The sequence below is a fragment of the Penicillium samsonianum genome (assembly GCF_028829775.1).
Source record: "Penicillium samsonianum strain IBT 33392 chromosome Unknown utg000001l_segment0_segment0, whole genome shotgun sequence".
Classification (NCBI taxonomy): Eukaryota; Fungi; Ascomycota; class Eurotiomycetes; order Eurotiales; family Aspergillaceae; genus Penicillium; species Penicillium samsonianum.
This window is the reverse complement of record NW_026643259.1, coordinates 2,070,276-2,084,215: the sequence shown is the minus strand read 5'-3', so window position 1 is coordinate 2,084,215 and position 13,940 is coordinate 2,070,276. Positions and strand designations below refer to the sequence as shown.

Sequence of the window (13,940 nt, the reverse complement as noted above, 5' to 3'; positions counted from 1 at the left end):
GTGACCTATGGATAAAGTGGCCTAGAGCGCATTTCCATACCAACCTCCCTCGGTGTTAACGTTAGCACCTTTCTCAAGTAACAGCTTTATAATCTCGGTGTGACCTCCAGATGAAGCGATCTAGAGCGCGTTTCCATACAGTCCGCCCTTGGTGTTAACGTCTATGTTGTCCTTGAGGAGAGCCCCGACCGTACATTGAAGACCCGCTAATGAAGCGTAGTATAGTGGAGTCGCCATCTGTCTCGTCTGCTTCAAGCCCATAGTTCTTGCCAAGGATAGTCTGGGTCATAGAGCTTACCCTAAATTGCGTATACCTGACTTTGAAGGAGATATCTCAAAATACCTTCAAGGACATCTGTCTTGACTTCGGCCGTTTGTGCATGATGCATCCAATACTGCGCCGCGAAGCACGAGAATGGAAACCTGGTCCTAATTTTCTCAATCTGGGTCCGTCCGTCAAGATCTGACAAATATGAGAGACAAATTTTCGTTATATCTCCCCTTGCCGTTATCTCGCTTAGGCGACTCTGAATGTATATTCCTGCATCACTACTTCCCTGGTCGAAAGAGACTGCAATCCTGCCGGATTTCAAATACTGCTGAACCGATAAATGGGCCAGCTGCAGTTCAGTTGATGTCCTCTCTCCATCTTTCTCGTTTCATTTGTTCTTTTTCACGACCAGAGAGATCAGGCTTGAACACACCCTAACAATGTCTAGGGGCTCGGGCATTCTTAGAAATTTGCTCGAGCCTCGCAAAGAATACACATTCGCTAGCTTCCAGACAGATCTGCTAATTTGTCGGAAGCGTGGGTATTAGGGCGTGGCCTTTTTCCCGGCTAGCCCGATATTGTCATGGCATCGCCCAAATTCGTAGAGATGGAAATATGCCCTTTACTGCGCTATCTTTACTATTAGGCCGGACCACTGGATCTCCACAGCTACGGGTCTGACAGCAAATCTCTATCAAAGAGTACTAGAAGCTAAATAGTCCTATCTAGATCGCATGGCGAAGCGTCGACCTGCACAGTGATTTACGATGGCCTTTTCGATCCAAGATGGCCCCGTTATGCTTATTCCTTGTCTAATGTGATAGAATTAGATCCCAAGCGGGGTTGTAGCTGAAAGGGCATTATATATTTACGCTGATAAGAACTCGCCCGTTAACTGTGGGAGTTTTTGTGCTAATTTCAATTGCGTCTTAGCCACAGATCCCAGGCGGACATTACATTTCTAGAAATTGTAGTGGAGCTAAAGGCAGGCTCTGGTCTACTTTAGGCTTACCCCAAGAGATTGCATCGCATATGCAATAGTGCAAACTTCGAGTGGCTCAGATGACATGACGTCTCTCCTTTCTTTAGCGAAAGCTGGAAGATTCCAGAACTTATTTTCGACTTCTACTTCTCCAAAAACGTACTGATCCGTCACAAGGTGGAATTGGCTATGGGTCCTACTATATATCTTCAATGATCTGTTATTTTGGCTCTAGAAGAGTTAGCTAAATCTATCTACCTATTTGTTTATCTCCAGATCAGTCGGACCGTTAACTGATACAAATTTGTCGAATTATACTCTCTATTCTCTTTTCATTTTCCCTTTCATACTAGCTCTTTGTATAATATCGGCGAATATTAATAATATTTAATTCTACCATAGCCCGTCTAAACCGACAAAACCAAGTTTTAGCTTTAACAGTAAAGGAAATGTTCATGTACTATGTCACCTATATTTGTAAACAAATCCATCTACCTAGGGAATAATCATTATAGCTCTCCTGCATCTGCTCACTTAGAAGACACCATTCACCGTTGTGAAGATCAGTCGATAAATTTGTTCAATATCAAATCGCGAAGACTTGGAAAATAATACCCTCATTGAGACTTCGCAATGTTGATGAGCGTAATACCGATTCTTTAGGGCAAACTTTTGACCTCCGTCGCCAAGAGTATTCTAAAGATATACCCGAGATATAAGTGAAATCTTTGAAATGATTCCCATCGCAAATTCCTTAAATTTAAACTTTGGGTTGAGCGAATTTAGGAGGGAAGTATTCTGCAGGCTTAGCTCGCCACATTTGCCCAGTGACATGGTTGGCTAGAACGGGCACAATACTTGTGCTTCACAATTTTTAAGACACTACAGACTAGAATACTAATTCAGGAAAGAGTGATAGAATCTTTTTTAGGGTTTTTGGTAAATGTTACCAGTGCTTGCGTGTCATTTCCATATTGAGGGATCGGAAATCGCCATACAACTTGGGTGTTGGGCCCATGACAGTTCGACGCAGATTAGATAGTTCAAATAAGGTGGGTCTGGTTTCAACCCTGATTGATTGGTGGAAACCAGATTTTGGCTTGGATCCTCCAAAATCAGAAATGGAACCATCAAATGGACAGTGATCAAACGGCTGGTCTCTACGCCATATGATTGGCTCTTACCGCAATTTGTACCCTCTAAGTCTAGACAGGCTTCACCACCAACAAAATCGATAGTAAGTATTACATTGTATGTCCATGTACACCAAAATGCTTTCCTGGGATCAATTATAAGACGGTACAAAACTTCCCTTATCCCCAAAAGAATATTTCTCATGCGTCTGAATGGTTTGAAGAATGGGTTGGTCACTGGAGGCAATTATCGCGCTTATTACTTTACTGATTACCGGCCCGCCATCACTTGTGCTACTCTGGATTCATTTTCAAGAACGCAGGGAGTCTGCTCCGTCTGGTAAGTCACACTTTTGGCTAGAAAAAGAGAAATGGAAGAAAGAGAAGTTACCTATATCTAATCCAACTGGTTAGATCGAGAACACTCTGTCACCCTTCTGTGGATGTCAGAAAGTGAATATTTCGGATACAACGAGCGCATTCTCGAAGGCGGTCTTGTCGACTATCGCATTCCAGCTAGTTAGTGTTCATGGCCCTTATATGGCTACATTATGTTTTCAAAAGTTAATATTTGGGCAACTAATAGAAACAAATGAATTCTGCAGAGAGGTCCGTCTGTCGAAGAGCCATTACGAAAGTCCATGTGTTGTATAGGTCGGTTGATAATCAATAAATTATCTCCACTATATGAAAGACAATGATGGAACAAGCCTAGGGAGATGACAGTTTGCAGTAGTGAAAATATAGCATTACGTCTAAAGACTTCCCTTATATATGTCTTATCTTGATAGAGACCTACGATGAGATCCATGGATAGATTAGTTTGTAAAAGACGGCACGAGTGTAGTGTAGACGGAATTTGATCTATCAATAGGCCTAAGTCCGAGTACAATCCCCATGACTATTTTATAACACTATAATGATTCGAATTCATAATTGTTATAGAATATTCTATAGAAGTCAAATCAGCGCCCTTAGCAATCAATTATGCTTGGATGAGGCACGATATATCTCCATCTGTTCGCAAGGGCGCTTAAATGTTTATGATGGAAATATCAATATTAGACATGGCCATAAACCGCAAAACCGCAAAACCGCCCTAACCCAAACCGCAATTGGAACGGGTTTTGGGGCGAGGTCTAGAAACCGCAATGGTTTATGATTTTTTAAATAGAAACCGCAATGGTTCTTAGGGCCCCAAATGGCTTATTAATTATAATGAATTTTACATAAAATTATGCAAAAATGGGTTTTCAGTGGTTATTTTAGGGCCCCAATAGAGCCGAGGAAAAACCGCAGTGCGGTTGTGGTTTGGGGGTTAGGGCGAGGGTTTGGACCCACTTGCGGTTTATGGCGAAGTCTACTCCTACCTTCACTCTACCTAGTCTGCGATGATACATAACAGCTCGAGGGCGCACCTCTGCTTCTGCTATTCTAATTATTTTTTTTACCTAACCAGTTGAAAGAGATGCGCCCAGAAGCCATACAAAGGAAACTTGACGAGACGAACGCACTTTGTCGCCATGAAACTCCCACTGGTGGACGAGAATTGTTATTTCTTGATATTTTTGTTGTTTGCATGTTTGTTCGGTATAGTTAACCAATGGAAAGGGACATTGAATACTAGAAATGCGGTATGACAGGGTAGGGAAAAAGCAAATACGCAGAATTGCCCCTGGCAGGGATTAGAATGAGCTGTTCGCTTCCAGCCATCAGCCACCCCCTAAGGGCTTCGACCAGTAGCAATCCGGTACAAGATGGAAGGAAAGGTACATTAGTGTGCAGCGACGTGGTGTGCAGTCATTCGTCGAGGCCATAACCAACACAAGCCATTATCCCTGAGAGCTGTTTCATGTTGTCCCTGTTGTCTACTTTCGTACGTTCCCTTTTTTTATTTTCTAATTTTGCGGATCAAGGCCAAAGCGCAACGCAGGGTGGAATTTTTTTTTCTGTATCTTATGGAAAGATCCAATAGGAAGCCAACTGAAATATCTTTTCTCTCACAGCACTGCTTTCGAGTATAAATTCGGTATTGGTAGTTCAGCTTTGGGCGAAACAATCTCACCTATCAGTTACTATTGAAGCCCATGGCACTAAACAAAGCGAAAGAAGAAACAGAAGAAGCTTGGGGGAGACACCGCGAGGAGCTCAAGTCGTTATGGCTAGAAAAGCGGTTGACTATGAAACAGGTGCAAGACTACATGTCCCAGACGCACAATTTTTGGAAGGAGTAAGTTAGCGACGGTGCTAGAAGCTTGATGAAACCGACTAATACTTAAACGGCCGATCAGGGAACATCAATACTCTCGACAGTTTAAGAAATGGGGATTCAAGAAAAATCAGAAAGAAAAGGAGTGGATGTTTGTTGCGAGCCGCGGCGAGAAGCGGAAACGCGATGGGAAAAATTTTGGCCCTGTCCGGATGCATGGTCAACTTATTCCTGAATCTAAGGTCAGGAAAGAAATTTCTCGTCATGTAACTTTGTCCTCTCAATACTTCGGAGACCTTAGTGAGTCAAAAACGCTAGTAGTTTATGGCTTTTCCGGTCAAATTACTTATTGATCTTCTAGACCCGAAGACACCTGATGGGATCCTCGTGGGTACCCCTAGAGCAGAGATAGAAGCTATCTACGATGGTGCCACAGACTGGCCTCAAAATGAAAGTTTCGACTTTGCGACTCTTGGAGATATACCTCTGGCTCCATCGAGCTATGAAGGTCTTACGTGGCAGTCTGATATAGAAGAATTGATCCCATCAGGTTTTGGGCATTTCTCTCAATCGAATGAGCTGCCAGCCGTTTTATCATCCCCCGGAAATGTCGCCTTGGAGCACCAAATCTTATCTCCCAGACTATCGCCATCTGCCGTCACCAATGATCATGAAAGCTCTCTCAGTTCCGACCGTATGATCGAGGAGGGCCTTCGAATTATCTTGACACAATTTGGTGGAGACAGTAGCAGCGGCCCCAGTGATTTGGCCACGGCCTTGGAGTCCGTTACGACAGGAACAGAAGACGCCTTTCAATCCGCCTCTTCAAATAATTATTCCAACTATCTCCAAACATATGTGTATCTGGCATCTAATAACCTCCTCTCTGATCTTTCAACACAAAAGCTCATTTTACTTATCGATAAGACCCATTCTCACTCAATGTTGAAGGTGCTTCTGGAGTCACTCACTACAACGATTGAGATATTTATGACCACTCTTCTGGTCAGTGCAGCAGCCATGGGAGACGCCAAAATTTGTCGAATGCTCATCGAGGCCGGGGTAGACTTGGATGCCCACAGTGGACTGGCCATGCGGACAACAGCACTTCACCGAGCAGTTTCAAATTGCCGCACTGAATGTGTAAAAATGATACTAGAGGCTGGTGCAGACCCAAATTTGGTAGTTGACGGCAAGACACCCTTGCATAATGCCTGCTCGTACATGCCATATCAGTCAGCATTCGAGAGTGTGGATCTATTACTCCAACACGGAGCCCGTGTCAATCCACCCCAAGATTGCGCCCGACTTACTCCGTTGCAGCTTGCCGTGCGAACCGGGAATCCTGAGCTTGTGCGGCTCCTTCTCGACAAGGGAGCAGATCCGAACCTCTTCACAACTTCCAAAATTGGCACTGCTCTGCAGATGGCGTGTACAATGTCAAAAAACGCGATAATTGTTGAGCTTTTGATAGATGCAGGGGCTGACGTTGACTCTTACTCTGGGTACCAATTTCATGCCCGAGAGGAGAAAGACTATGCGGATAGTGATGCAGAGTCTTACTCAAGTGACGAGGATGAGGATGATGGGATTGATTCTGTGTTTGGGAATGCAGTCAAGCCTCCTATTCTGTTAGCGGCCGAAAATGAGAATTGGGAGGCGGTGCAACTTCTATTGGAGGAAGGGGCTGCCATCAATGCCGGTCTAAAAAAAGCCCTTCTAGAGTCCTCCAAGAGGAACTAGAAAACTTCGAGATACCAGTTCTCACTCCACTGCAGGCCGCTGTTCGGGCAGAAAATATCACTATGACCCGCATGCTTTTAGCCAATGGGGCTCATGTTAACCAGAAGATGGAGGGCAAACACGGCTTTACAGCGCTTCAAATTGGCGCCACCGTTGGCAATGAACGGCTAGTTGACATCCTTTTGCGAAAGGGGGCAGCTATAAATGCTCCTGCTGGTGTCTATCATGGAAGAACGGCGCTCCAGGCTGCTGCAAGCCATCTGGATACAACACTGATGAGTCTCTTGCTTCGAGAAGGAGCAGACGTCAATGCTCATCCGGCTCTGTCTGAAGGTAGGACTGCTCTACAGATAGCAGCCGCGGCAGGTAACATCGAAGGCGTCAGACTACTGCTTGATGCAAATGCAACTGTCAATATCGACCCTAGTCTCACTGGGGGGATCACAACTCTTGAAGCGGGCTTCATGGCTACAGATCAGGAAGTAAAAAGCGAGATTGTACACCTTCTGCTGCGTGCTGGTGCGTCTCCTGTGGCGCACCAAATCGACCAAGAGCAATATGCACCTCTTCACTCTGCAGTCAGACGCGAAGATTTGAGCATGATAAGAATACTTTTGGAGAGAGGAGCAAGCCCAAACATTGGTTTCTGCGATTCCGGGGCGAGAAAAGTAACTCCTCTGCAGAGAGCTGCATTCCAAGGAAATAACGATATCGTCCAAGAGCTGATAATGCACGGCGCAGAGGTCAATGCTCCACCTTACTGGAAAGGTGGGCACACATCATTGCAGGCTGCAGCTTTGAGGGGACATGAATCTACAGTCAAGATCCTTTTAAGCTTCGGCGCAGATATCAAGTCAGGAATTGCAAGAGTTGATGGAGTTTCTGCGATAGAAGCTTCTGTTCGTGGAAGGAATGATCTGATTACTCGACTTCTTCTCGAAAAGGAACCTGACGCCATATCCTCTGATCCTATTACGAAATGTCGAATCATAGGTAAAGCTTTGGCATCTTGGAAATGCGATGTCTCTCTGCTAGAACTTCTCCTCAGGGGGGGAGCATATGCTGGAGAAGCAGCAAACTCTGCTTCAATGTCATTTCTTCAAAGAGCAATAATACAAGGACACAGTTTCCAAATGGTTGAATGTCTAGTCTCTGCTGGTGCCAATGTGAACCATCACTGGAAATGCAAGGTTGATAGCCTCGTTACTCCCCTTCAATCTGCCGTGCGGAGGAAGCATGATGACATTGTCGAGCTGTTGCTTCAAAGAGGCGCTGATGTCAATGTCCCAGCGAACGAGAATGGTGGACAGACTGCGCTACAGATAGCAGTTTCCCAAAACAATCATGCTATGGTAAAGCTCTTGATTAGCCACAAGGCAGATGTCAACGGTATACCAAGTCCAGTCCGAGGCCGATCAGCCCTCCAAGAGGCTGCAAGCCGAGGTTTCGTGGAGCTTACTCAGTACCTACTGGATTGCGGGGCAGACCCTAATCTACCAGCAGCACGACTTGGGGGCTTTACTGCGCTACAAGGAGCTGCGATCGAGGGAAAGATACGCATTGTGATCATGCTAATTCAAGCTGGGGCACATGTCAATGCAGCGCCCGCTATTAAACAAGGACGCAGTGCGACTGAGGGCGCTGCAGAGAATGGCAGACTTCATACTTTGCATCTCTTGTTGAACCATCATCCTGACACGGAAGAGTTTGATATCATCAGAAAACGAGCGTCAAGACTAGCTCTAGCCAATGGCCACTTAGCTATTGGGAGGTTTTTGATGGCATATCGCAAGCATGCCTGGAGGGCATGAACGATCTTTTTGGTCGCTTCGCGATGGTATTCACTGGGAGTTGATCTTGATATAGGCCTGGAATCAAATCTATAGAGTTCTCCTTCTCTCTATATATGGCTACCGAAATAGTTGAGTGTAGAGTACGTTTACAGGTAGATCCCGACCTCGGTAGAACGTATTGAGCACTAATGATGGGAACGGAAAAAAAAGGGTCGACAAAACAATAAACAACACGGCAAAGAGGAACGAGTGAGATGAAAAAGAAAGATTTATCTAAGGAGGACTAACCAAGTAGAAGCATGATAAACGCCAGTCAGTCAAGGTGCGTTAACGACGTGGGAAAGGCCTAACGCTTCCACCGCGAACACAACGGAAGACGGAAGAGCAGTAAAGAAGAATACACAAGTACATAAAATATCGATAAAGAGGCAAGCACAAATCGTACATATTGCTAAACTAAAACTACATTATGCTATTGATAACAATATCCATGCGCGCCAACCAATGCGCAAGCTTTTAAGACTTATACGCCTAATCACTCCCACCTCTTCCACTCTCCAACAGAATTCCTTATCTCATTAGAAGAACATTACAATAATAGCCCTTCCTCTCCGCCACAAGCAACTCCTCCCTGCGATCCTTACAGCTCCTCTCCGCCTCAAACCGCAACCATAAAATAGACTTCAACCCCGCAAGATCATCATTCGCACCAAATCCATCCAGAATAAAGCTTGCAGCACGCCTCCCGACAATATGGACAACGGTAGAAGGCGGACAGGACAGAGGTACAGAACATCCGTGCACTGGGGTGGTGGGATTTTACTAGTGGCCAGACCATTTTGTGGGAGCAGTCTTTGCAGACGCTTAGTTATGGTAAGGAAGGATGCAATGCCATGTACCAAGAGATATACTGTCGCGACGACATTTGCGGAGAACGCCTTTTCTGCGTGCGTAGTTTAGGAAATTGCGGATGACGGGGATTTGCTTCTGCGCGTGAAGATGCGTCATCGACGAGATCAATGAAATGGACGAGGCGCGGCCTTGTAATGACGAAGTCCCGGGCGTGTTCTGGAGGTTCTAGGCAGTATTGGAATGGTTCTCGGAAATGGGGCGTCAGGACGCGGACGTTGCGGGCGCAGGTGCCGCAGACGTTGATTTATACCAGGCAGCAGCTCTTCCAATGTAGACGGTCGCATTGATACCCGAACCAATTATTTGATTCGGTGCAAATTATCACCTCAATAAGCGGATCTAGAGTTTGAAAAATCTAGTTAAGATTCACTATTCTTAGAAAGGCGATTATGAAAATTATACAAGGGCAAGCTTTGGAATATCGAGAAACCAATCAAGTTCTTCCAGACGGGACCTTACATATCCATTAAATAGGGTTGCTTTTTCATGTCCTTGGTCCAATTCAAAACATCGGAAACGTCTAAAGGATCAAGCTCTGAAGCTTCTATCACCCAAGAAACTATCGAAATCCTCAGTCTCTGGAAGTTCATTTGGAATCTTGAAGGACCCCTTCGGGTTCAGTACCTTCTGGTGCGGCACATTTTCCTAAGGTGAGGAGCACAGAAATGTCTGCAGCGATTCTTCGTCAACCATCAAGTAGATTCGATATGTGGTGTCATAGTTCTGGGGGTTTTTTTGGGTCATGAATTTAGGGCCGATTGTGGTTTCGAATTAGGTTCATAGATGCTCCCTCAAGCCGGGATATTCATCCATGATGTCTGGGTGGTACTGGGCCCAGGGCTTAACACATGGAGTGGTATCTGCGTTCCAAGCCCACAAAATATCCGTTACAACCGGTATAACAGTACAAAATCCGTCCTCTGAGGTCTCTGCGATATAAAGCGCTACATATCAATTCCCAGCTCCACCACTCTGAGATCAATTCGCTCAATATAGCAACGGTTGATGACTTTCTTGCGTCACTCCACTGTGCTGCACTTCGCATTGCTTTTAGATACTCAATAATCCCTGTTAGTTGGCTCGAATGCAAGCTTGGTCAACCTCTGCGTCATCGACTGGCAGCGTCGAGCAAGCCAGGCATATGTTTCGTCTCTTGCGAGCTGTGGGAACCAGATTACATTAGGAATATCGGCATCTGGTGGGGTGTCTGTCAGCTCGAACAGGTCGTTGTTCATAATGAAGCGTGCATGGTTGGCCGCCTGTTGGATCTCGGCGGGCACAGCTAGCTGTTTAGACCACCACTTGCCAAATATAGGATCATAATAGATACTTAGAATAAGACAAGGTAGTTCGCCATCAATGATGAAGGGTCGAAGTAGCCGCACATATCGATCTATGTTGCCTAACCAGTTGCCATCAGGATCAGCAGGTCTTTATCGAGGGTAAGCAAATCAGCCAGCAGCGGCTCTATCAGCACGCGCAGCCCCTAGGTCCTCTGGTACGGCAGTAACTGATTTCTGGAGGATATATATAGCCTGTATAATACCTGCAGTTATACCTAATGATAGGTCGCTATGGTCTAGCCGGGCGGTCTGGGGTTAGCGCACCGGAACGGAAAATTCTCACCTGGTTCCTACACTGTCTATCGCGCACTCACCCTTCTCACCCCCGTCTACTGGCCGCACATTATCCACACGCCGGTCAGTTAGTAGTGGGTGACCACCAGGGAATTTATATTCAATAATAAATTGGATTCTCTTCTTATTTTTCTTATTTTTCCGCTTTTTGTCATTTGAATCTTAGGAGGAGGACATGGTCAACTTGTGGAAGCTAGTACCGAAGAGTTGTGATCAAAAAAACTTGCCTGTGAGAAAAAATCAGTATGGGAGGGAAGGACATGTCAGCGGTTCAGGGGTGTGCAGGATATTCAGGTGTAAAATAGTGGTGTTCATTCAGGGCATTCAGGTGAAGGGGGGCTGGAGCGACTGAATAATACTTAGGGTGAAGGGAGTTTCCCGGACCAAAAAAAACTGGTGAACAAAAACATACAACAGTGAGGATTCGCTGGTGGTCACCCACCCAACTACTAACTCACCGGCGTGTGGCTTAAGTACGGCTGAGCGGACGGGAAGCCCTGTTTTCCACACCCTATGGTCGTATGTATCATGCTATGAGTGGAAGAGAATGATAGAGTGCAAGTAGTGAGCATGTAGTGGTGTGAGTGACACCTCAGCGTCGCGCGACCTGGGGTGAGAAGGGTGAATGCGCTATAGATAGAGTGAGAGTCTGCGTGAGAAATCAGAAGTCGTTTAGCTGCCTTTTTTGGTTTTCTCTCTATTTTCTATTACAAACTTATACCTATCAATTGAGGGGTTCTGGAACCAAGAAGAAGCCCATAGATAGGTATCGGCTTCTTCAAAGGTTATACATAGGAAAGTCCATTTCACAAATTAAGCCTTTTCCCGCCTCCTTCTGTCGTGTAGGTAACAAACTGGAGAAAGGACATGTATCTATGAAAACAGACATCTAAAAAGACTTACTGAGAAGACTAACTGAGAAGAATCTGAGAAGACCACCAAAAAGGACTACGGAAAAAGTTATTCAAAAAGACATCTAAACAGACTATCTGAGAAGACTACCATAAAATACGACCAAAAATACTTGACAACGCCGCATGAGCGGCCAACGATTCTTGTTCTATATATAAAGAGATTAGACAGTGTTGGACTATGTCGGTCATCCCATTGATGCCTCCATGTGTTTGCAGACTGAGCTTGTCTTTGTTAGATGACAGCCTTTTGTTTGGCAGGGTATAAATCCCCTGCTTCAGATAGATTGAATAGATCATGATTCTTCTTCTCCCTCTCTCTCTCCCCCATAGTTAGCAGCCTTAACAGACAGTTTTAGAATTTTACTTCTAGCACCATTCTTATAGTTCCATTTACCTTTGCGAAAGATTTACTCCACTTATTACATGCTGCATAGTTCCTCAGTGTACTATTTGAACAACATCAAGTGATAAATAACCATACGTTTAGTTCATGGAATGTTATTGTTATGGTTAATTTAAAGTTCACTAGTATGTTACAATTGAAAAAATAAAACCATTGGATTTTCCCTATGTACAGTAAGGTTTCCCGTCTCTTAGATGGGGTCCCCTGATGCCATACCTTTCTTCTCCCTCACTTCACATCTCTAGCGGATCATGCCATATAGCAAGCTTCACACCCCCTGGGTGGAAGAAGCCTGGGAAACGCCAGAGACCGCCCTTCACAATACAGACGGCGCCAGACTCTATGAGACCGATGGTAGGGCCCTGCTGCACAAGATAATCGAGCTCAATGACGTTCCAAGACTGAAGCAATATATCTCTGTGTATTCTCCGCCTCTTGAAATTAAGACCAGGGAAAATGTTGACCCGCTCTGTGTCGCCGCGGCGACGGGGCGCACCGATGCTCCCCGTGTTCTCGTGGATTACTACAACACCGAGCCAACAAAAGTCCCGCTCCACCAACGGATGGTATCATTGTTGACTCTGGCATGCAAAGATGCGCATATTGAGACAGCGCGATTTATTCTGGACTATCAGCCTGCGCTCCGTTTAGCCCATGTCGACGATTCGTACGGCGATGAAGCGCTGCTGGCGGCTGCGAGGTCTTTGACGTCTTTGCCTATAGACGGGGTTAGAATAGACACCCCTTGTGATTACGACGAGTGGATGAACAATCGCATCAGCCGTGGTGAACAATTGATACACTTACATCTCGATAAGGGTGCTTCTGCTCAAGCGGTTGAACCGCCCATCACGCAGGTGTGGGTGACCAGGCTACCATCCGGAAGTTACGCTGAAAAACATAGTGATGACGAGCGACCGCTCCAACCTTCCACGGTTCTCGGTCTTGCTTCCTCCCGAGCTAGTTGTGCGTTGGTGAAACGACTCATTGATCATGGGGCCAATCCACACGCTAAACAGCAGTACCAGCACAACCCTGGTTCCACATTTTACTCGGAATTTGTGTTTCCTTTGGACGTTACAGCAATTCACATTAGCAGCATGTTTTGGAATATGAAGGCGGTGCAGGCGCTGCATGACTATCACGATAGCGATATCACGGAACCTCTCTCCTGCCTCGATAGCAATGGTCGTCTACCGCTTCATTGGGCAGCTGCGGGCCCCGGATCATTTGAATCCCGGCTTCCTGACGATGAAATCAATAGTCGGCTCACTAGTACTTTCAAGTTACTTCTATCTGGCTATCCAGGAAACAGCAATGTCAATGCCCCAGACAATCAGGGTGAGAGTGCCTTACATTATGCAGTGAGAGCACACGCCTGCTGTGGTGGAAGCAAGCACTTTAATGACCTTGTAATGTTCTTACTGGAGAATGGGGCGGACGCATCTGTGGTAGACATTAATGGTCAAACCGTGCTTCACAAACTCGCCGCCCGCTGCATGGCTGGAGAACCCATAGACACCACTCTGATAGGGATCCTTCTATTGCACGGTGTCAAAATGAACCAACAAGATAGTGACGGCAACACTGCATTGCATCTTATGGCTAGAAATCTACGTCAGACTCAGGCAGCGAAATTCTTACTTAGTCGAGGCGCTGATGTCAGTCTCACCAACGCAAAAGGGGATACAGCTTTACACGAATGCATGGTGATGGGAATCATTTTGCAAAGGCAGACGAGAAAAGGGGCCTCCTTGAACCCCACGCTTGCTGACCGGACAAGAGCGCTGGACGAGATGGTTTGTCTCCTGCTCGAGGCAGCTGAGGGAGATAGCATGATGGACCAGCCAAATTCAGCAGGTGAGACGCCGCGACAACTGCAGTCTAAGAAACTGGTTTTGTGGCAGGAGCGGAAGCCAGATGCAGTCACGAGAAACAGTTAA

The 13,940-nt window shown here is 45.8% G+C and overlaps 4 protein-coding genes across 4 annotated transcripts; all 4 read left to right on the top strand.

The window, feature by feature from the left end:
* Positions 1 to 2,611: 2,611 nt before the first annotated feature.
* N7471_000810 (uncharacterized protein) lies at positions 2,612 to 2,910 on the top strand (the record flags this gene model as incomplete). The annotated part of the gene is made up of 2 exons (XM_057273531.1): positions 2,612 to 2,726; positions 2,801 to 2,910. The coding sequence occupies 2 exons, from the start codon at positions 2,612 to 2,614 to the stop codon at positions 2,908 to 2,910; spliced, it is 225 nt and encodes a 74-aa protein (XP_057141710.1).
* A 1,563-nt stretch (positions 2,911 to 4,473) lies between these two features.
* N7471_000809 (uncharacterized protein) lies at positions 4,474 to 6,338 on the top strand (the record flags this gene model as incomplete). Its single annotated transcript, XM_057273530.1, has 3 exons — positions 4,474 to 4,616; positions 4,678 to 4,895; positions 4,957 to 6,338. The coding sequence occupies 3 exons, from the start codon at positions 4,474 to 4,476 to the stop codon at positions 6,336 to 6,338; spliced, it is 1,743 nt and encodes a 580-aa protein (XP_057141709.1).
* A 1,133-nt stretch (positions 6,339 to 7,471) lies between these two features.
* On the top strand, positions 7,472 to 8,149 carry N7471_000808 (ankyrin repeat domain-containing protein; the record flags this gene model as incomplete). Its single annotated transcript, XM_057273529.1, has 1 exon — positions 7,472 to 8,149. The coding sequence occupies one exon, from the start codon at positions 7,472 to 7,474 to the stop codon at positions 8,147 to 8,149; it is 678 nt and encodes a 225-aa protein (XP_057141708.1).
* Positions 8,150 to 12,248: 4,099 nt separating this feature from the next.
* Positions 12,249 to 13,940, top strand: N7471_000807 (ankyrin repeat domain-containing protein; the record flags this gene model as incomplete). The annotated part of the gene is made up of 1 exon (XM_057273528.1): positions 12,249 to 13,940. The coding sequence occupies one exon, from the start codon at positions 12,249 to 12,251 to the stop codon at positions 13,938 to 13,940; it is 1,692 nt and encodes a 563-aa protein (XP_057141707.1).